At 32.2% G+C, this 24643-nt stretch overlaps 1 protein-coding gene across 1 annotated transcript; it reads right to left on the minus strand.

Annotated features, from left to right (window-relative positions):
* Nucleotides 1–760: 760 nt before the first annotated feature.
* LOC143042600 (uncharacterized) lies at nt 761–22084 on the minus strand. The gene is made up of 9 exons (XM_076214999.1): nt 21949–22084; nt 20497–20822; nt 17685–18016; nt 15486–15706; nt 14859–14924; nt 11963–12207; nt 5692–6017; nt 2890–3107; nt 761–1036 (listed from the first exon to the last, which is right to left on the minus strand). Exons 2-9 carry the CDS (start codon nt 20820–20822, stop codon nt 896–898), a joined length of 1875 nt encoding a protein of 624 aa, XP_076071114.1. The 5' UTR covers nt 21949–22084; the 3' UTR covers nt 761–895.
* Nucleotides 22085–24643: the final 2559 nt, after the last annotated feature.

Raw genomic sequence — 24643 nt, forward strand, 5'->3', positions numbered from 1 at the left:
AACAAAGCAGTTAAGAGGTCTCTACGATTGTTGCTACCGGTTTTTTTTTAAAAAACGATAATTCCCTACGGGAATAGTCGCAGTCCTTCGAATAGGTAGTTTGCAATAGTCTGGTTACTTCGGAGCTTCCGAAACTAGTTGTCTCAGGAACTAGTCGCATCAGGAACTAGGTGTCTCGGAGACTAGGTGTCCCAGAACTAGTTGTCTCAGGAACTAGATGTATCGGGGACAAGGTGTTTCAGAACTGGTTGTCTCAGGAACTAGAAGTCTCAGAAATAAGTGTCCCAGGAACCTATGGTTTTGACGCCTGTTTTCTGTTATAGTTTTTGAAAGGATATAATTGTTTAGAAAATCAGTTTGGACCTCGGAGTCAGAAAAGGATTAACAATAAATTAAGTTTGTAGACTACTTTTTGATACAAGGTTAATTGTGTATTAAGTTTCAAAGTTTAATGTTTGGTCTCGTAGTTTTAAGTAAAGCCTCCAAGTTTTAGTAAGGTTTTGCGTTACATTTTTATAAATTAAAAGATTGATATTGGAGAATCTCAGATTATGTGAAAACGAATATTTTATAAGTCAAACACGTTACATCATCATCGGGTTTGTACTTACATGTGCACATGTGGATCAGCATATGCGTACCCTCCGAAAGCACATAACATCAGCCTCATTTTTTTGTAATCTTCATGTTGCTCCGACTTAACGTTTCGTTGATGTGATTTGTGTACACTTTTTTGTGTTTTTTCGTTTTTTTCGTTTTGTCCCATAGCATTGTTAGTTTGTTTTCAACTTATGAGTTTGAATTTCCCTTTAGAATCTTTCGCATCTCTTTCATAATGATATCTTTGGATCCTAGGTTACTATGTTTATTTTTTTGTGCTACGTTATCTAATTTTTCAAAGCCAAAAAATAAACATTCCAATCAAAACAACGATAACACCAACAAACATAGCAATTTCAACTGGATTTAGCTTCAAAGGAGGGTGAAGTTTTGAAGAAGTGTCTTCGACAAAGTCCGTAGGCTCAGGTTTCAACACCTGAAATAAATAATCAATGATCTAACGGATATAGCTCAAAGTAAAAGTGTGTGATTGAGTGTTTTTTACAAATAGTAGCTGAGTTTATAAAATGTAAGTTTAATTCTGTTTTTATAGTTTTCGTTGAACTCGAAATCGAAAAACTGATGATAAGTTTATGTTATAGATAATTTTATAAAGATTTGTAAAATTTAGTATCCTATTTTACCGACAACACTAAAGTGGGATATTCCTTTCTAACGCGTTCAGGTTTTAATAAAATACACCCTGCGGCTCATTTAGAATGTGAAATAAAACTCACTAAATGATTTAGATATAAACATTTTAAAATTTATTATCCATACACAATAAAAATATTACTGTAACGGCATGAAGTAAGAAACAAATGTATTGTTACCATCCGATAACGGTGTATGACAAATACAAAACACATTGTAAGTAATTTATTGTACCACTTTTAATAGCTTATGGAAAAGGGGGAGGGTATGTTTTTTTTCTATTTGTTATGTTATTTCTATCGCGGAAAAGTGGTTATCTTTTTAACAATTTTACTTGAATCGAATGAAAAATTCAGAAAGATTGTCTTTTGAATAGCAATACATTTTATTAAAAGATAATCAGGATATCATTATATACCCTCCGCACCCGACCCTTTCGTGAGTTACGTTAATGTTATTCAATAGAATATAAGATTATCTTATTAGTTGATCATTTGATAGAGTAAAAGGTATACATAATTTTTAAAAAGTTAAGAACTGACACGAAGACGAATATTAATATATGGAGCTCACAGTATGATTTCCTATTCAGTGTGTATCGTTCTGAAAATGAATGAAATATTTGCCACTGGACGTTAAGCAAGCAACCAAAAATCAACACTGGATTTATTTTATGAAAGTCTACATTTAAATTCATATGACATATATGATAATGTTTCTTTATTGTAGCGATAAATTAACAAAACTTTACGTTATTTGTTTCTAAAATTAAAATGCGGGACTACAATGACGGTTTCTTTTACACCTATCACCGATTGAACTTTAAAAAATAAATTTCCAAATCGGCAACAAAAAAACTATTAGACGAATAAAGTTTTGATGTAAATCATAGATTGCATGTTTATCAAGGAAAATAATGACCTCACACAGGTCATTATTTTATGCCTTGGAGCATATATCATTGAAACATGGTATCGTCCGGGTTGATTCTGAAAAAGAATGACCTGTCGTTCTGAAAGAAAATAACTCCATATAGGTATATAACGTAATACTGACACACCTGTGTTTTTGTCTTTGACATAGGACAGGTTTTATTTGCAGTGTCGCAATCCTGGTCCCGTATTTTTTTCTTCAATTTTTTTGTTTTTGGCATAGAGGACAGAGGTTATTTTTATTTGTCGCCATCTCTGTCCTTTTTTCTTCTTCTTCTTCAAGTTAGCGCTATTAGAGCCCGGATAAATTGCAGCATAGAAAAGATCGATTATTAAAATCCATTACATTAATACAAACATGCATTAATTTTGAATATTGTTTTTAATCCTGTCATTTTTTTTTCTTCTATAAAATAAGGTATATCTGCCACTGACTTGTTTTAGGTTATTATCAAATCAAAATATTTTTTAATGAATTGTAACTTGATATAGGAAGATGTGGTGTGAGTGCCAATGAGACAACTCTCAAATACAAATAACAATTTAAAAAGTAAACCATTATAGGTTAAAGTACGTACTTATCTTTTATCAGTAATGATCTATACTCTACTTATCTAGTGCTAAATATCCATTATACCTCTTATAATTGTATTAGATGAATTAAATATGCCAGGTTTAACAATAATCAAAATTAAAATCTTACCACTTCTAATAATCGCAAAACAGGAATATCCAAAGATGGTATTGTTGTGTACCTGTAGTTCATGGAAGGGTCAACATCTGGACAATAATTCTTTATCCTAGCAAATCGTGTTTTTGAAATGTTGAACTTTGTCAAAAATTGTCTTTCTTTTTCGACAACTTTTGGATCATCGGAACTATATTTATCCATCTGGGTAAACACTCCATATACGGTAATATCTGTGAAATTAGAAAGTATGTAGTTTCGTGTCTGTCGATAGGCTTTAAACTACAAAATGTAATTTGTGGATTAAAATCTAATCTGAGAAGGTCTTTTTTCGCAGGATTTGTTTTTTATCAGTACGTACTTGTTAATTTTTGTTTTCTCGTTAAAAGATCACATCCGATGGTATTTTCATTCGATTGTGTTATCAATAATAACTACAACTGTAAAATCATATAGAGATTATATTTACTAATTCAGTCAAATTATTTTTTTGTCCACCAGCTTGACAATTTTAAACAAAATTAATGACGATTTCATTCTTCTATGCAAGAATTCTAAATGAAACAGGACCCGAGTGCGTTTCGTCTACTTGTGATTTATCAGTGACGCTACGTTTAATAAGTTTATAATACCAGTTGCAAGGAAGACATTTGGTTAAAATTAATAAGATTGGTTTATGCAAAAAATGATGGTTTCAATCCATCACATTTTGCGCCTTTAAGTGATCTGAACCAGGTGTTGTTTGTTGTTGTTTGCAAATTTTTGAAGGAGGATTTTATCAAATATGTAATTGGATTAAAAAATAATTGATGGAAGCTATACTTTATCGAGTTTTAACATGGGTAGGCATTAAATTCGTAATTGATTTTGCCCGGGCGACAGTGAGGGCTAAAATAACCCGAATTTAATGCTTACTTATGTGTAAACTACAATAAAGTATAGCTGGTATCAATCATTTCGATTCTGATTAGTTCAATTAAGGTAATTTCTATGTCCGATGTGTATAAATTTAGAGCGTTTGTGTAGGCTCTTCCACGAACCTTTATAAACAAGCTGACGACTGGCAATGTGATTTTTCAGAGGGACGAGTTTTTAACCGCCAGCATGAACGGTTCTCTTATCTAGGTCAAATATGTCAATTTCCAATTGCAACAAATTACAGCCATAATAAATAAATAAGTAACATCACGGGCATCTTTTAAGAGTTTGGAAGTGTTTTGAGTTAATGAATCATATCAAATGCATGCAAATTTCATAAAATTCATTTTGCTGTAGTAGTCAATTTACGCAATGAACAAACAAATTTTATTGGATTTAGTGCATGGGTTTATTCACAAAGCAAAAGAAGCACGTCATATTAGAATATCCTACCTACAAATTATGAAAGAAAATTGTATTCTGTTTTTTTAAGTACAAAATTTGATTTAATATCATCTACTACTTGATAATGATCATGTGCATGTCTTAATCATATCAATTTGTTTCAGTTAGAGAGTCCCTTGTGCATCGATGTCTTATCTCTTATTTTTAAAGCTCATACTATGCTATTCGTGAAGGTTTTTTGGTGGTTCTTTTAATAAAATGAATCTTTTATTGAACATTTCTATGCTGTTGTACGACTAACTTGACTCACAGCATTCAGTCCGTATTCCTGTAAATTAGTTACTGTTTAACCGGGGAGACTATACCTTAAAATTTATATCTATTAAATATGATTAGTTATACATTACATTGATTTTGACAATTTTTTTGGAAGTCATCATTATGTTACGTAATTACGGAAGGTGTACTATCTATTGTCCGATATTGTTTATTATTTAATCATTAACCTTACCATTGATCAAAATATTCCTCGTGAAAATTGAGATGTTCAGATGATTGAAGGATACCACGTGTAATGAGCTTGAGAGCAAAAGGTTTCTAATGGTGAGTTTTGTATTATTTCCATTGAATATAACAAATTTATAGAAGGAATCTTCCTGAAGCTGATTCATATGATAAGACGCCGTTAAAAGCTTCTTGTGAGAAATAGTATAACAACAAACTTATTACGACTACACATGTCCATCTGTTCAAGGCAAATGCAGTAGTCTGATTGTCGGTTGGGAAAGTCCAAGTGTCATATTTACTTTACCTTCGAGGACCCTGCTTTCTATTCCGAAGTGTTATTTAATAAGAATATTGTGTATCAACTACATTTGTGTATTTGCATACATAAACATAAATATGACTAATAAGTGAAAACAATGGAAAAATAATCATAATTTCAAGTATGATTATGATAATCCGAAAATAGGAGGAACCTGTCCTGAACTTGTGTTAGTCGCGTATTGTAGTTACAATACACCAACCGAACATATAGTTGAATCTGTTTAATAATGTTTTATCGAAATTTTCAGTTACAGCATTTTAGAAACCGTTTTTATCAGTGAATTGTGCTCAATGTCTAGTTGCTTGTCCGGATTGCTTTTTGATTATGTACAATTTCTGTTTTATCACCTGGTCAACGTTAATATTAAGTTACACTTTATTTTGTGACTTTTTAGTTTTATCAGTTCGTCGGCGTTTTTATTAGGCAATGCATTTTCAAATGATTATTGGGCCTCAATAATCACTGAGGGTCATCACTGCAGATGCTAATCAGGAGCAAAATTTACATTGGTACCGTTAATGCCATATTACATTTGACATTGTTGGTCTTATTTATCTACGTTTGATTGCGGTTAATATATTTTATTGTATTTTGCTTTAATCTCCCCTTTTGTTTAATTATCTATTTGTCTGCCAAAAGTTGCAGCAAAAAATATTGAAACTTACCTCGATCTCTGCTCGTGGCATCAATTATACTTTTGAACAAAGCATTTGGTAAAGTCAAATCAGGATCAGCCGAACAAACAACTATAAGTCTGTTTACATTCTCAGACTTTTTTTTTGAATACTTTTCTTTTAAAGCATTTACGCCCTTTTCTTTACCAAATAAAACCATGTCTGAAAGTTTCTCCCCGTTTTCAAATTTGCCACTAAGAACAATGTTAAGCATTTCTTTTGTCAAGAGTGAGTCATCATTTTCAAAACCTGCCATGTCCAGAAATGTTGGCATTAGACAATCATCTTCTGTACTGTAGTAGTGATTCATCAAAAAACTGAAAGCAAATGTTTAGTGTGTAACATGAGGGTACCCAACATTGCACCTATTTTGTCAGTTTTTAAAACTAAGTTTATTTATGCTTAAGACAAAAGTTTTTATCATGTGTTTTTTTTGTAGATGTATCGTTATTGACGATATGGTTTTACCAATTTAATTTTGAATCCATATGAAATCATAGAAAAAATGGTTCGAACTGACCTCTAAACCGGCAATGATTCTGTAATGAGGAGTACCAAAATTGCATCCATGCTTAAATTCGCATCGATAAAAGTCGGAAAACAGAGCTTTTGTTTAATTTCTTCAAATATTTTGAACAATTGGATATTAGTCCATGCTAACTCTTTATTTTGTAAGAAATGGATACTTGTAACATATTGTATTTGCTAATTGTATAAAGATGACGTTTTGATGACGTCGCATGGCGACGTTTCCGTACATTTTGCATTTTCAGTAAAAACTCCATCTGTTGATAAATACTGTGAACGTTTTGTGTATATCTAAATATGTTTACCTATGTAGAAAGACGTCAATGGTATCAAATCATAAAAATACAAATTGTTTAGTCTCTAGGAAATCTTGTAAGATTCCCGCTGCTATTTTTGCTAAAAAAAAAAGCGCAATTTGGGTACCGTGACGTGATACTTAAACGTGTGAGTGAGATTTACGTTGACAATCTCCAAACCATACTGCACACAAGTCATAAAAAGTAAAATCACAAAAATACTGAACTTAGAGGAAAATCAATTCGGAAAGTCCATAATCACATGGCAAAATCAAATAACAAAACGTATCAAAAGCGAATGGACAAGAATTGTCATATTCCTGATTTGGTACAGGCATTTTCAAAGGTAGAAAATGGTGGATTAAACCTGGTTCTATAGCGCTAACCCTCTCACTTTAATGACAGTCTCATCAAATTCCGTTATATTTACACTCTAAATATGGGTACATCAGTCATCATCGTATAACAATTTTAAAAGGAACAATTTAACAGAACACAAAAACATCAACTATCTACGAACACATTCATTGATTTGAGTGTCTGACGTCAGAAAATTCAATACGTCACATAAATTTGTCGTTCAATGTGCATACAAACGATTTAAAATTTTACATAGGCAATGTTAGCATACAGGGTTAAAAAATCAAAAGTATGTAAGAATAAATTTCAGAAATAGACCGAGATTTAAACTAGTCCAAAAGTTATATATAGAATTCAAAAAAATCCACAAATAGTTAATTCCACCACGCGATTGAATGATTTTGACGTTTGTGGTTCAACGTATATAGTAATTCATAATAGAAATATATCATAATGACATATAATAGAACAATATCATACTGACGGGATATTATAAAGTACAGAGTCACGTTATAAGAACAAAAGAAATACAAAAAGTCGCATATACAAAACAAACCACCAAAAAACGAAAGCCAATACAAACACATTGAAAGACATGTAGAAATGAGTATACGGTGTAAACAAAAAATAACTCCTTTCCATTCAGGTAAGATTAAAAAGTGTAAAAACAACTTTAAAAAGTGTAAAAACTTAATTCCTTCAACCTATTTAAAATAAGGTTGGATTTTCAGCAGTACCCAACGACAGATGATGATTTAGATGGGGTTCGTGCTGCTTTTAGTTTTCTATGTTGTGTCATGTGTATTATTGTTTGTCTGTTTGTCTTTTTCCTTTTTAGCCATGGCGTTGTCAGTTTAATTTCGATTTATGAGCTTGACTGTCCCTCTGGTATCTTTCGTCCCTCTTTTATGTGTGACATTGTATTTTTTCTTTACTTTGTTTCCCACTTAAGAAGGGTAGGGTTTGCCCCTCCTATAATTTAAACAGGCAGTTGTACTGTTTGTTTTCCTTATTTCCTGTAGATGATAAATTCAAAAATTCGAGGAGGAAAAAATATTACAAAATATTTTATATTAATCTTATTAATAACTTTGATGCTCGTTGGTCAGTTCGGCTATCTAATTTTCATAATTTTCATCTCCTCTGTTTGTTTAAGTATTTAGATATTTGAAAATTGTCTTTGTCGGTACTAAACCTTTTTTTTTTAATAAACATGACTGAATAGTTATTGCTATACAATTATACCGTCGTATGGTTCAACATCAATATTTATAAAAATGACCATATAATTGATATTAATGTCAACACCGAAGTGCTGACTACTGGGCTGGTGATATCCTCGGGGAAGAAACGTCCAGCAACAGTGACATCGACCCAGTGGTGTAAATAGTTATCAAAGGTACCAGACTTATAATTAAATACGCCAGACACGCGTTTCGTCTTCATAAGACTAATCAGTGACACTCAGATCCAAATAGTTATTACGCCACACAAGTACAAAGTTGAAGAGCATTAATGACCCAAAATTCCAAAAAGTTGTACCAAATACGGCTTAGTTATCTATTCCTTGGATAAGAAAATCCTTTGTCTTCTTAAAAATTGAATTCAAGTGAATTCATGTATCAGGCTGATTTATACATCGTTAAATACATAGAATTTTTGTAAATATGGTTTTGTTTAAACACTTTATTCATATATTCGCCACCTAATGCTAGGTATATAGTAAGAGATAATATGTTTGTAACAAAATTTCTAAACTGATCATTTGAGGCAGAAATTTGTGAACTTTTACGAATAAATACGTTAAAATAGACATATAGTAGGTTGTGGACTGGGGAAAGAGACAAGATTTGATACTTTATATAGTATTAAATGTAGATATGATTATATATTTGTTATTCAGGTTCTAGGTATAGAACCACTAATTCAGGTCCGGTCGGAAAGAACATACAAGAAGGTAGGACATATTTTACACAAAATAGTTCATACGCATAGCTGTTTCGTTGTCAATAGCAGGTATATTTGGTTAGTTGTGGTATCAAATGAAAGCTTCGGGACTCATGATCACTGTAGAACCCTTGTTGAAAGATTAATTTGAATAATGAAGAAGTATATGAAATTTTGATAGAAGGGCGCATTTGACCTGTTGTTCAGATCAGAAGTTCCTGTTCTTGTAATATCAAACTTCCATGAACCAGTACGCTCTAATATGCAATTAAAGGTATATTGATTTTTTTCATCAATAAAAGTCAGGATAAGGTACAGTTATGACATGAAATAACTGCCACTTTATTTGAACTTAAGACAAAGTAGCCATTAATGCTTGAAATTGCAGAATTAAACATTGAAAGTAATGGGGCTATGAATTAGTGGTTGTATACCTATAACTGACAGGCATGTGATTTTGTTTTTAGAAATCATACCCTGTACAATGAAAATTGGACACATTAGTTGTCAGAAATCATATTACATTATTTATTTTATGTAACAAATACCTTAGTGTCAAATTACAGCCTTCAAATTGCTACAGTAAGGTATTTTGGCCCTTTTGGGACATCTAGCATGCACACAATTAAGATTTTACCTCAAATTTTTATTTTTGCATTATCTAACACTCCAACCAATGGAACTTGTTCATTATGACTAATTTAAAGTATAAATATTGCTTTAGATCAAATTATCTTGTGAGTGTATACTTATACAGGAATTCCAAAATCTCACTGGAAATGCATATAATAACCATTTTAGCATGTTTAGCAAGTTGTCTAGCTTGGAAATATATAAATTTCTCTTCTTGGTCCATGTTTGTACATAAAAGTATGGTTTTTACCAAATCACTCTCCTTTTTCAACATGTAGAAAAAAGGGGGGACACAATTATCAATAATATTTTGTGTTTGGACCACTGTATTTATATTTAAGTAAGAATCTCTGATAAAAAGTAAGACATATAGGTCAGAACACTGTTATTTGAGTAGATATTAAAAATCAAAACTGGTAAAAATTGAAAAAGTGTCATATCTGTCACTATAAGTCTCCATTTGTAGTTTTCTTTGTTTGACACATATGTTACTACCAGTCCAGTGTGAGCTTTAATTCAGTGAAAAGGTGTTTTGACAAAAGCTTTATGTGTTTTTCTATGCTAGAAATAGATCATTGAAGCAAATTAAGTCAAGCAGAAGTCAATATAACAAGTTTGATGCTGCTTTAGGTACAAAACCACTAATTCAGGCCTGGTCGGAAAGAACATACAAGAAAAAAGTACATATTTTACACAAAATAGTTCATACGCATAGCTGTTTCTTTTTCAAAAGGGGGAATATTTGAGAAGTTTTGGTAGTAGATGAAAGCATGATAGAAGGGCACATTTGACCTGTTGTTCAGATCAGAAGTTCCTGTTTTTGTAATATCAAACTTCCGGGAACCAATACGCTCTAAAATGCAATTAAAGGTATGTTGATTTTAGTAGGTCAGGATAAGGTACAGTTTTGACATGAAATAACTGCCACTTCATTTGAATTTAAAAAAGTAGCCATGTGCATTAATGGTTTTTTACTAGAGATTCCATGTAAGAAAACAGGCTATATTAATTAAAGTCTTCATTCCAATTCTTTGAAAATTGAAACAGGGGTGGGGTATAAAATGTACTGTAAGAGAAAAGTTTGGGTACATTCAGTGATTTATGTTATCCTACGAGACTGATAAATAACAACTGTTGTGCGTAAAAATATTTGATACCTTTCTATTTAAATACATGTTGGTATGGGTCGCACTTTATAAATACAGCTGTTTCACAATCCACACCTCTTTTGGGGAGATATATGATAGTAACTAACACTTTAATTTGTTTCGTTTATCTACTGGTTCCCAGATATGATATGAAAGTAAACTCATCACAGATTTTTGTTTAAATTAAATTTTGTATCGACGCCAGACGCGCGTTTCTTCTAAAAAAGACTCATCAGTGACCCTCGAATCCAAAAAAGTCAAAAAGGCCAAATAAAGTACAAACTTGAAGAGCAAAAGTCGAGATCAAAGTCGAGTACAGTTAAGTTCAGATGAGTAATGTCGAGATTATGTCGAGTCTTGTCAATTAAAGTCTTTGCCCGACTTTACTGGTCGAGCACAAAATAAGGCCTATTCTGAGCAGTTTGTAGTGAATGTTAAAGATATTCTGCACAGCCCTTTATTAAATTATAATTCATATGAGCTTTCCATTCTAGGATATATATTTGTTTACAAAACTTCTTAGTAACTGTGATAAAGTTTCAGCCGTCAAAAGAGTTCCTATTGGAAATTGTATTGTCAATATTTACAGAATTGCAACCTATATTTTGTAGTAAACGCCCGTTAATTACTGATTAAACGGACGCAGAATAAAATATAGAATGAAATGGGGAATATTTCACAGGGAAAACAACCCTACCAAAGAGTCAAAAACCTAGCGAGAAAATCACCTACCCGGAGTCGGACTTCAGCCTACTTTCTTTACAAAATTGTTTATTAGTTCAGTAAAAATTAACGTCATTCTAAACTCATAAACATATAAATGAACTAAAAAACAAAATACAAGACTAAAAAGGCCAGTTGACATTACAATTTTCATTTTGACTCCTGTAATGTACATGTAGTTAAACTGCGTTTACTAGTAAACGCACAAATTAGAGTTTTCAAATAAAATTTGTGCGCATGTGCATCTGCATCCAACTATTGTTGTTTCTGTGTGAGTGCAGATTCCTAGTTGGGGTCCTATTATACATTGATTGTCGTTGACTTTCACAATATTTTTGTTCACACATTTAGTGTAAATGAGGAGTTCGGTTTCTCATCTAAATTAATCGACATTTCATCATATCTGGGACTCTTATAGCCTAAAATATGGTACGATGTTTTTTTGGTTTGTTTCTCATCTGTTTGAATCCTTAAAAATGTTGTACATTTGAAGACCTTGATATTGCAATAAACAGAAAATTATAATACTTTTTTGCAACTTGTATTGCCGAGAGAAGTATTGCAACAAAGAATTCAGTTTTATTACTAGTATTCAAATGTTGTTATTGTGATTTATGTTGTTCTTACCGTTTTAGTCGTTGAGTAATCTGTCTGCCTCCTCTTCTAGTGTCTGCGCATTTTGCATGTTCTATCCACCGTTCATTGCTCAAAGCGGCGAAAATAGTATTAAGGAATGCCGACTTCCCTCCTCCAGGCGTTCCAATTACCGCAATTGTTAACGGATTTTTATCTTTGCCACTTATACCAACTAGTTCCTTACATTTTTCAAGTAACTTATCCCTTAGTTCTTTTTGTTCAGATTCATCTTTCACCTACAATAGTTATACGAAAAGATCACATGGTATGTTAGGTGTTTTATTCGTTCGTATACAAAATCAGATGTGGTATGGTTGCAACGAGACAACCATCCATCTTCAACCAAATATCATAGGTGAATGGATCTATGAATCACCGTATGACCTCCACTAATGCACACGTCGATATACTTATAACAAATATACGTTATTTAGAATTACTACAAATTCTCACGTATTTACTATACCAAACTAGATATACCAAACATACTCAATGTTGACTGACCAGTATACCCACGGGGGGGGGGGGGGGGGGTAAGTTCCTATTATTTGATATACGGGGCTGTGCCAAAAATATGGGTCATAATTTTGCGAGATTTTATATAAAAATGACCATCCTTTTTAATGACATCCTATATTAAAATGCATTTACGTTTGATTACTGTATATTGATTTGGGGTATGATCTACATATCATATATAAATATGCTATTGAGAATCCATGCGTATATATAACGATAAAATATATGTGCACCAAACGATGTCAATTCATATATAAAAACTTAAGGGTAGCTGGTATATTTATGAATTATGAGTGATGATGAGTTAGTGCTTATATAAGCATGGGTCATATTTTAAATATTGTTTATAAGTATATGTCATTCTTTCTTAAATATTTATATAACTATAGGAACTGAATTTCAGTGAATGTTATATTAAAATGGGTACGTTTTTAAGGCAAAAATGGCACACCCCTACCAAAAAAGTATTGAAGTTAACAATAGCAATTGTTAAGTGAGACAGTTTTAGCCGTAAAGGAAGTTCCTATGGGAAAATGCATTGTCATTATTTACAGAAATGCAACCTATATTGTTATTTTGTTCATACTCAACCCATATGCACCAAGTGTTAGATTAGTTTGGTTGATATTAAAGAAATTTCTTGGTTTTCCTAAACGGAAGATTTTATACACACAGAAGAATAGGTATACTATTACAAAACAATTATTTTCATTATAATGTGTATAACATCACGCAGGTTTTTTCAAACGTGATATTTTCTAAAAATTGTTTAACATTTCATAGTGGTATCATACTTTAACTTTGTTAAATATAAAAAAAGAAGATAAGGTATGATTGCCAATGAGACAACTATCCACAAAAGACCAAAATGACACAGACATTAACAACTATAGGTCACTATAGGGCATTCAACAATGAGCAAAGCCCATACCGCATTGTCAGCTATAAAAGGCCCCGATAAAACAATATAAAACAATTCAAAAGAGAAAACTAACGGCCTTATTTATGTAAAATAAATTAACGAAAAATAAATATGTAATACATAAACAAACGACAACCAATGAATTACAGGCTCCTGACTTGGGACAGGCAATAATTTATATTAACTATGTATTTGTATCCAGGTATCATCGATCAAATATAGTCGTTCATTTGTGTTTATTTGCGTTGTTTGATTGAGTTAATTCTTCAAATTGATATATTATAGATGTCTTTCTATGTTATGATTTTATACTATTATTTCAGAAAAGGGGGAAGGTTTTGTACCATTAAAGCATTTAATCCCGCTGCAAATGTTTACAACTGTCATAAGTCATGAATCTGATGTACAGTAGTTGTCGTCTGTTTATGTAGATCGTACGTGTTTCTTGTTTTTATATAGATTAGACCGTTGGTTTTCCCGTTTGAATGGTTTTACATGGTAATTTTGGACCCTTTATAGATTGCTGTTTGGTGTGAGCCAATGCTCCGTGTTGAAGGCCATACCTTGACCTATAATGGTTTACTTTGATGGGGAGCTGTCTCATTGGCACTTATACCACATCTACTCTAATTGCTTTTTTTGTCTTTACGTTAAGTTCGGAGATACTCCGTTTTTGCTTCTGATCTCATTTTACTCACATGTTGTTCTCACATAAGTATGTCATAGATATATGTAGTGTTGTATCAATATAACTTTATCTGAATCAAATATAAAATTATGCATGCTACGGTTAATGTCCCCTTTTTAAAGGTTCTCAACAAGGTTACAGGTCATGATAAAAAGGTGAAGTCGAATATATAGTCGAATATTTTAATTTAAAGTTTAAGCTTTGGAACAATCAATGGCGGCAAATTGATAGATAATCGAAGATGTGTTTATATTCATTCATACATTAAGATCTACATTAAAGTGTTATTGAACGACCTTTTTCAACAACAATTTAACTTGATGTAAAATGTGTATTTGAGTACCTCTTGTTTGTCTTTCGTCGTTTTTCTTCAGGTCATATTATTGTTTGTTTTAATCGATTGATGTGTTTGTATTGACTAATTGGTATCTTAAGACTCTGTTTTTTATTGTTATAAGTGTCACGTATTGCATCCGTTAAAATATAGAGTTCTTTAAGTAAACCATGTAGAAAACTTGAGATTAAATGCGCCGTATTTTATAATATATGTTTGTGTGAATCTTTAGTTTTCACTGATTAATTCACTCAGACCAATACACGATTGACATTTAAAGAACACTATTGCGATAACAAATCGAACTTGACGGTTGGACGTTGATAGATACTATAAATGTAGACCATTTTCTGAGGTGACCAACAGTTTCAAATTATTCATTTATTTACATTGAATATTGCAAGAAAGGTAGGGAATCATTTACCTGACAGTACCAGGGTCTTGTTCCTATCGTTTTTCTTGAAAATTCTTCAGGCGATGTAATAAGAACCTGAATCAAAATAAAAGAAAGCATTTGAATCAACAAAATTGATTAACGATAAATAATAATGCATCCATTAATATTCTCTGTTTTACTAAAACTTTTAATTGTCTATCTAAGGTCAGGGTGTTCATAAATTTTTGTTTGATGATTCCTAATCTATTTGTCCATCTAAATTTAATATTGTATCACACTTTAATCTTTTAATTATAATTGTAAGTAAACAATACTCCTACTCAAAAGAAATTCACTGGAAGTGATTTGTACAATTTAGATAAATGCAACTTAATAAAAGATAACACATTTCGTGAAAATTTAACCTTTTAGTTCACTTTGATTTGCCCAGATAATTTTGTCAACATAACAGAGTTCTTTTCGACATTCAGATGTAGCTTGATACACAATCAAGTTACGTCTACCACCACTTTCTGCATGAGGAAATTCCTGTACAAAGTCAGGAATATGATAGTTGTTTGATGTGTTTGATGTTTTGATTTTGCCTATTGATTAAGGACTTTCCCTTTCTTTTTTTTCCTTCGGGATCAGAATTTTTGCTAATTCACTTTTTACCTGTTTTAAAAATTGGAGAACTGGTACATCGAATTGTGGAATAGTTGTAGTTAGGTATTTTGTGTCCGGATCAGAATCCTCACAATAGTTTGTTATACATGCAAAACGATTCTTCGTAATTCCAAGAACCTCTCTAAATTTGGTTAATTTATCTGCCACTGCCTCGTTGGAAAATGGGTTATATTTATCTCTTCCTGTCAAAACTCCAAAAGTTGGGATGTCTATAAAAAGTAGGAAGATGCTATAGGAATACAAACAAGGTCGAAGCATGTATGTGCAAAAAACTACAGTCTTAAACGATAACATGGAAAACTAACAAACTAAAAGAGGGACGAAAGATACCAAAGGGACAATCAAACTCATAAATCCAAAACAAACTGACAACGCTATGGCTAAAAACGAAAAAGACAAACAGAAAAACAATAGTACACATGACACAACATAGAAAACTAAAGAATAAACAACACGAACCCCACCAAAATCTAGGGGTGATCTCAGGTGCTCCGGAAGGGTAAGCAGATCCTGCTCCACATGCGGCACCCGTCGTGTTGCTTATGTGATAACAAATCCGGTAAATAGTCTAATTCGGTAGGTCACATTCAGGAAAGGGAAGGGGATTGTAGTTACGACGTAAGGAACATATCCGATATCATTTGTGATACGGTTATTCCATAACGGTCAACCAACAATAAACTAACAGGGACACAACTTTCATTACTCAAACTAGGAGGTAAACGCATGTATTCCTGAATTAATAGGATTCTCCTGTATTAGTAGAGGGACTAAAAATACTAAAGGGACAGTCAAACTCATAAATCGAAGATAAACTGACAACGTAATGGCTAAAAATGAAAAAGACAAACAGACAAACAATTGTACACACAACATAGAAAACTAAAGAATAAGCAATACAAACCCCAACAAAAACTAGGGGTGATCTCAGGTGCTCCGGAATGGTAAGCAGATCCTGGCATCCGTCGTGTTGCTCATGTTATAACAAATCCGGTAAAAAGTCCAATTCGGTAGGTCACATTCATAAAAGGGAAGGGGATTGTAGTTACGACGTAAGGAACATGTCCGATATCATTTGTAAAACGGTTATTCCATAACGGTCAACCAAGTCGTGATGGCATCCGTAAAATTTACGAATTTTAGAACATGTAAGATATGTATTACTGTTTTTTCCTATACATTAATTTGGATTTCAGCTTTAAAAGTGAAATGACACAAAGTGTGACCTAACAAGGAACAGGCTAGTGATACGCTCTCAGTTCTTGAAGGACGCATTCATATACACTACGTCGATCTGGTTATGAATAGTCATACTTATTTGGAATCTGAATCTCTGTGCATATGTTGTCTCTTCTGCGTAACATGTTCCATATTAAATCATTCATTCATGCCAGTAGAATCTTTGCTACATCAGTAGATATTCAGTCGGAATCTCTCTTGTTGAGTACTAGCTTTAAGAGAGCGTGTATATTGTCTGAAATTTATAGCTTAGCAACTTGATGCATAGCAAAACAATGACGTTTTCAATCATGCACATGCTATCAAAATAATATTGCCTTTGCTAATCACGTTAATTCAATGTAAATCCTTCATTTTATAGGGAGCCTTATTTATTTCTTTTTGCACTTATTATTAAAGGTTCCCATGTCTGTCCTTTAACATGATAATTCAATAATGAGTATTTTTAATATGACCACATGTTTCACTATCATTGCATAAACGAATGTATATGCAATATTTTGACTAAATTTCTCGCAAATTAAAAACATTCACAATCTTACATTTGTGTAAAAACTTGTGAGTCGTAGTGTTACATTTCCGTTGAGGAATCATATCATGCATTAGGGATCGATATTTTAACGATAAAATGTGGGGTAATAATTACCAAAATTTCTTGATGAGTATAAGACAACAGATGTTGTTTTTGGGTTTTCTTTTTAGAAAATAAAGAGATGCGCAATGCGAACACGTAATGATATCAAACTGTCTATCGACACGAATTTGTGTAGATCAAATGCATGTGCACGTTCATAGTTACTGCCTCCTGCCTATGCAGTCATTGACATCATGCTTAAATAAGCTTACAATGTGTTGATGTGGTTCACTCGGTTTTTAATTTGGTACCCTAATTTGTTTTTGTTTAATCGAATTATAACTATTGAACAGCGGTAAACTATCTTAACTTACATCTGACTTTTTTAGCCGCTTCGGAAATGGCAGATAAAAGGTATCTAGGAAGTGGCGAGTTAGGATCTAGTGTAGACACAACAATGATTCGATCCACCGGTAAATGACTGACTTCTTTATTATAATATGTCACAGCTTCTGAGGAAATGGACTTGAATCCTTCCTCGATATCAGCCAGTTTCTGATTTTCAGTGATTCGACCAGAAAATATTATCTCCAACAGGTCCAAAACAGTTTTAGTATTTTCATCAGGAAAACCAGTCATGTCCAAAAACGTCGGCATCAGGATACCTTCGTCATTCGTAGCTCGGTAATAGTCTTTCTTTGAAAAGCTATTAAAATACAATTTTAGATATGTGTATTTCTTTTTCGCAGCTTTATATTTTGACTCTTTAGATAAAGGGTAAATTTGGGGATTTTAATAAAATTACTAATGAAAATATCAGGCTTTTAAATGTTACAGAAGAAGGCTAGTGATGTCCTAGTATAATGTCTTATTCATACACTCGCATGGATGAACATTTGGCGATGTTAACTTATGGATTTACCAAACAGTTTTCAAACAACACAATAACTTTTGAGAAACTTTGTGTTCAACAATAAAAAAAGGGTGTATTTGTAATATTCACCACTAACAACTGCCAACAACACAAAGTTCTTTAAACGATTAGGCTAAGACAAATCAAATACTTTTAAGATCCTCGGATATGCAGATAACAATTAGTTGTGTTGTACTGTTTTTAGCAATTGATCTTTCCCTTTTAAACCTCGACCAATTGAAAAAAAAAGTGCCATGGAGATCAACTTTCGGTTTAGAATAAAAGTATAACGCTTAAATATCTCACCTTCTTCAGTGATTGAGTGTATGTTGGATGTCTTTATTATACACGTTTAAATTCAAAAATCAAAACTTAATAACATCAGTTATTCGTGCAAAACGTGTAAAAGAGAGATCAATGATACCCAAGTGACTTTCAAACGGAAAATTGAATATAGACTGACAACACCAGAACAAAAAAGGAAAGAACAAAAGGAAAACAAAAGTATAAAAAACACAACATAAAAACTTATAGACACTTATATAGAATAACGAACTTAAACAAAACAACTAAGATTGATCTCATTTGTCCAGGAAGGATAATTAGATCCTACTCCATATGTTACACCTGTCTATCTGCTCAGGAAATTACAAACCCGGTGATAAATATTATTCGGTATGTCACATTAGGGGAAATGGATAGCAGAATTATGGTAACGACTTTTGGAACATATCTGTGAAACAGATATTCCGTATTGGTCATCGAATTATTGAAACACAAGGACGAATATTAAAACACCTAAGTGTATGTTGGAATATTGTTAAATGCGACATATAAAGAAGCTTACATGTTCGTCTTTTAATCGGAGTGGCTCATTTTATTGAATAATTGGCAAAATCGTTGAGTTTTTATCACAAGTAGTCTTTCATGTATAAGTTTACTTTTTTTAAATACTAAATGTTTAGCATTAATTTAAAACGATATTTATGTTGCTGTTATACATAGCACTGTGAATTTTTGAGGAATATGCATTTGAGAGTCCAACATAATGTCATAAAAATATGTTAGGATTGCTTACTATGACCTAGATGTCCAATGACGTAGATGCAAGTAACACATGTATCAATACATATTTCAACAATATTTAAGTTTCATATCGTGTAGAAAGGTATAAAAGACAGCCACAGTTCCAAACTAAAAATCCAGTCAAAAATAATTTCGACAACCAATAAACATAATCGCAAAAGAAAATGCCTATACCAAGTCAGGAATATGACAGTTGTTTACCATTCGTTTGATATCTTTGAACTATTTTTCTTTTTGTAATGGGACTTTCTGTTAAAATTTTCTGTTTAGTTTGTTATTTCTATGATCATTTCTATTTCTATTTACAGAAAGATACATGTACTCATTTTCGAATTTACCATATGCAGATTGTTCGAGCAACCCTCATTCGGGATACTGAATTTTAACAGAAATTTACATATATTTTCTATATCAAATAATTATCAAAGGTACCAGGATTATAATTTAATACGCCAGACGCGTGTTTCGTCTACATAAGACTCATCAGTGACGCTCAGATCAAAATAGGTATAAGCCAAACAAGTACAAAATTAAATGGCATTGACGACCCAAAATTCCAAAAAAGTGTGCCAAAACGGCTCAAAAAGTGAATTGGAAATAAAATTAAACCTTTTTTTTCATTAAAAATATTATATCTCTGAAAATATTTTCAAGCCACCTATCTCCTATCATAAGGACTGGTATTGGATATATCATATGGTATACTATTGTGTACAAACGCTAGAAGACAACACATAAAGTAGCATACAATGATAAGAAAAACAAAAAACGAAGACCGCGTCGTGTCAATTTACAAATTTGACTGTGAGTATTGCAAACTAAGTTTTAAGTAAAATCTAACTAAAAATTGACAATCAACATGTTTCATATTCAATATTGCCCACATAGAAGTATTGATCATTGACGACTAGTTACCTGCGTTCGGATTGTTGACCACCAGCACTATCAAGCAAGTAATACTGGACATTTGATGAAAAGCAACGTTTTAGAATAGCAAATTTACCTTTTGCATTGAATGAAAGTAATATGAAGAATAGTATATGGAGCTCATGTTATTCATACATCGTTTCAATAGCACTTTAACATTAGATGAATGCAAACTGGATGTCATTTTTAAAATCTATTAATAATGAAATGCCAGTGCATTGCCCATTGTTTCTTCATGAACATCTTTTAATTTCACTGACCTTCTAAACCGCTCTGTGCAATGTAGTTGAGGACCTTCTATTTTAAAAAAACCTGATGTAGCTATTTCCCGCCAACAATCTGTATTTAAACTGGCAAAAACCGTGTTAAGAAACGACGACTTTCCGCAACCAGTTTGCCCAATAATAGCAATGTTCAATGGTGATCTTCCTTGTCTATCATTTCCAACAAGGTCCTGGCAATCAGAGAGAAGTCTTAATTTCTCTGAATACATTGGATCATCCTGTTGATAATCATATATATGATATACTTCGCTGTTATCTTCCTCTTTTAAAGTATGTTTCCATTTCTCTTGATCCTTCTCCATCTATGGAAAAAAGAAACATTTTGAATATCAAATTTGGAAGGGTCACTTCCGCTACATTCAATTCAAGACTTTGTCTTTGCATATTTCCTAAATCTTATTTTTTGCGTTTGTTTATTCTGAATTTGTAACAGCTTTTTTTAAGTATTGATGAACATGTTACCAAAAGTAAAAATAGTGCCATAAAACTTCATGTTTGAAAGAAAAAACATTACAAATTTCAAGACCTATACCTCTAGATGACTTGGCGTCCTGGTTTTGTTCATTTTGTAGATTGTTAACTGAGTGACGTATAAACCACATCTTAGATGCTCGTTTTGACTATTGACATCTTCTTAAAGTTTCAGTACAGTTTTATTAACTTTATGGCAGGGATTTAAAGAAACAAAAATCGATTTCACGACGTTCTCATGCTTAACTAAACAAGAATAAAAATAAGATGGTTCTAAAGTTGTTTTGGTGGGCGTTTTATTTGGTATTTTATTTATATAACTTATCATTAGGTATAATCAATAACTTGTGACACCGACTAATGACACAGACAGTTTACCAATGACAAAATCATCCACGAATACTATCACATTAACGATATTTGACCCTCTGAAACAAAAATCTTTATACAAATAGTTTTCTCTGTTGTGTGCAGCATCCGGGTTGTATTCCTTGTGTCACACATTCTGTAACGGTTTTGTTCGAGGCGAGTCTTAAACTGCAACGAATTTGCCTGAATCCGGGTTTTTTCTACAATTATCAGATAACTGTGATTCTTCCATTTTAAAAGACGACACCGGATGCAAATAGCGACTATCTCCTTATTGAATTCCTTGACTGCATTTCCATCTGACCCTATAGATTACTTGCATATATATAAAAGTCTACAAATTAGAAAACTTGTTGATCGTAAGAACGAATACAACTTTTGTTGAAAAGTTGTTCATTCTTCGTGTTTTAATCACTCTGTTCGATACGATTTATAACAAACATCAAACATCAAACTATCAATGGTCGATTCAATCATAGCCTTATGCAAGACAATTCCTCAGCTTGGAATTTTTGATAATGAGGTACTAATGTGGATATAACTTTGTTCACTACAAACGAAACGTAGTAGTATAAAATTGTCACGTACCTGTGGTTTGGCAAATCTGCAATATTAAATCACTTCGATACCAAATATCTAAAGCTGTATTCCATTTTCTTTGTCAGGATTTGATTTTTTTTTTCTTTCACAGGAACAAAGCATCTAACTCTTACAACATGAACAACATAAAAAATATAAAATATAAACCATTTAAAATATTGGTTATAATGCATTCTTTTCAGATAAGATCGACTACAGTTGATCAACAAGTATTAAAGTTATTGATTAAAAAGAGTTCAAAGGTCAGTCTTTTCATTGATAATGAGGATCTTAACGAGCTCTTGTTTCTTTCTTTTTTTGTATCTTGAAATAATATTTAGACTCTCACAAGAGTCATTCATACTCTTCTCGCACCGTAGCAGAAACTTAAAAAAGTTATTAATTTCAAAAGCTTTCATCTTTCGTCATCTCACCTTATATATCTATTAAATTCAAATTGTTGAAAAGGGTCTTTTGGGAGCAATAACTCTCTAAAATGTAATCGTACAGTTTCAACCAAACTAAGTCATTGTGTCAAGGGGGCTCCTGGGTATAAATGAAATTTTGTTTCTAATATATGATTTCGCTATATCTTTTTATAAATAAACTTTATCATATACTTAAAAGAAAAATGAAATAAAAACATGGGGTGACCGTTCATTCAAGCTCACAATCTGGGTCGATGCCACTGCTGGTGGAGATTTATTTCCCCGAGGGTATCACAAGCCCAGTAGTCAGCACTTTTTGTGCAGACATGAATTGTCCAAATTTTTGATTTTTTTGAAATACTAAGGCTTTTCTACCTCAGGCATAGATTACCTTAGCTGTATTTGGCAAAATTTTTAGGAATTTTGGTTCTCAATGCTCTCTAACTTCGTACTTTATTTGGCCTTTTTAACTTTTTGGATTCGAGCGTCACTGATGAGTCTTTTGTAGAAGAAACGCGCGTCTGGCGTTTAAACTAAATTTAGTCCTGGTATCTATGATGAGTTTATTTTCTGCCTCCGGAAGAAGCATACATTTTTGTTAATGCCCTTTTTTTCTGTTGAAGTAATAGGAAAATAGAGGTAATATTGAAATAAAAAATAACCTTATTACAGAAATCGCTTAAAATCTACAATTATTTACTTTATGTACAGCTTATTTGAAAACAATAATGAAAAATATAGGTCACCGATAAGTTAAAAAAAGATATTTCAAGTTTAATGCCAAAAAATGTCATTTTTGCACCAAAGGGAGATAATTTGGAGCTTTTTCAATGATATAAACATTTTAAAAGTCATCTGGGGCCAACCTGAATCGATTTTATTGGTTGCGTTTTGTACCATATCATAAAGAAATAGCTAATAGTGTAATGAATAAAATTTGTAATGAAAATGTATAGGTTTAATTTTTTGCTGAAATTTTTGTACCAACGAGTCACCTTAAAGGGCTTACTGTGACATTTGTGTGAAGAAAAAGCAGTACAAATATCCGTTGGTTTTTTTACTTAAGTGAGTGAATCAGAAAGTTAATGATTTATCATATGTCATATGCATAGTAGCACGTAGTTTGTGTCCGACAAGAATTTGGCATTTCGGTTATATTATAACTATAATTACTTTGAATCGAATATAAAAACTTGGTTTGTTTTTAATGTGTCGTTTCCTGAGTGGAAACCCTAATCCCCATTGCATTATATAAATATACGATTAAGATAAACTAATTTTATCATCTGAAGCCACACTGACAGATGCATCAGAACAACAAGCATATATGTAAAATACTAATTGATTACACAAGTTAAATATAATATAACTTGAACAGAAAACATTCTTAATGGGAAGGGTTTAACGCGTAAAAACATTTTTAATTCCAGCGTATTTTGTAGGCGCCTGTCCAAAATCAGGAGCCTGATATGGTTCTAAAATTCAGTTTGACAGCTCATGTATTTTCATCCCCGTAATATAATGAAATAAATTTGGAAAGTTATACACTGTTCACACTGGTGACTATATTTTAAGGACGATTAATGTGTTATCAGACCCTCAGTTCATTCGTAAACTTTTCAACTCTTATCAGAATTGTTAAATCATTCAAGGATATGTTTGTATCTAGGCAAGTTACATATGAATATTTAAATACACAAATGTTTGTACAATGCGTCTCCTTCTTGTCACAAACTGACACACAAAATCTGATATTCTGACTACGAAAACATGTATCGAAAAATTAAGCATACATGTATTGTAAAAACGAATGTAAGTAGACCTGTATAAATGACTTTTGATTTGATTGTTATTGTATTTTAAAGTCAATCACCAATTGTTCTGATGTTAATCAAGTAGATACTATTGAGATATTCAAATACCTCTAGTTTATGTTATCTGAGCTGTATAAAACAAGGTTAGCCATTTTCATAACATGAATAAATTCTTTTCTCCGTTGTTTCCATTCCTATCGGATTATTCAGACCTTTGATAGTTATAAAGATAGACAGAAATTGAAATGGGGAAGTGAATAACGTTTCAGGCGAATATGATGAATACACAACTGCTTAAGCATAAAAGACATAAGTTTCTTATGGGGACACGATGGAGAGTAGATGAAGTATAATGACGATACCAATGACTACGTCTACTCGGTGGTGGGGGTATCTATCACATTCACTAGACTACACGCAGGACTAGATAGAATACTAATACCACAAATTTTGTAATTACAA

The sequence above is a fragment of the Mytilus galloprovincialis genome, chromosome 8 (genome assembly GCF_965363235.1).
Source record: "Mytilus galloprovincialis chromosome 8, xbMytGall1.hap1.1, whole genome shotgun sequence".
Classification (NCBI taxonomy): domain Eukaryota; kingdom Metazoa; phylum Mollusca; class Bivalvia; order Mytilida; family Mytilidae; genus Mytilus; species Mytilus galloprovincialis.

Bases quoted from the DNA above. Each gene is read 5' to 3' on its own strand.
- LOC143042600 (XM_076214999.1), bottom strand. From the start codon at position 20,822: ATGGAGAAGGATCAAGAGAAATGGAAACATACTTTAAAAGAGGAAGAT. The intron at 12,208-14,858 runs GTAAATGATTCC...TAACTATTGTAG, and splicing joins CAAGACCCTGGTACTGTCAG to GTGAAAGATGAATCTGAACA. The intron at 1,037-2,889 runs GTAAGATTTTAA...TATTTATTTCAG, and splicing joins TTTTGCGATTATTAGAAGTG to GTGTTGAAACCTGAGCCTAC.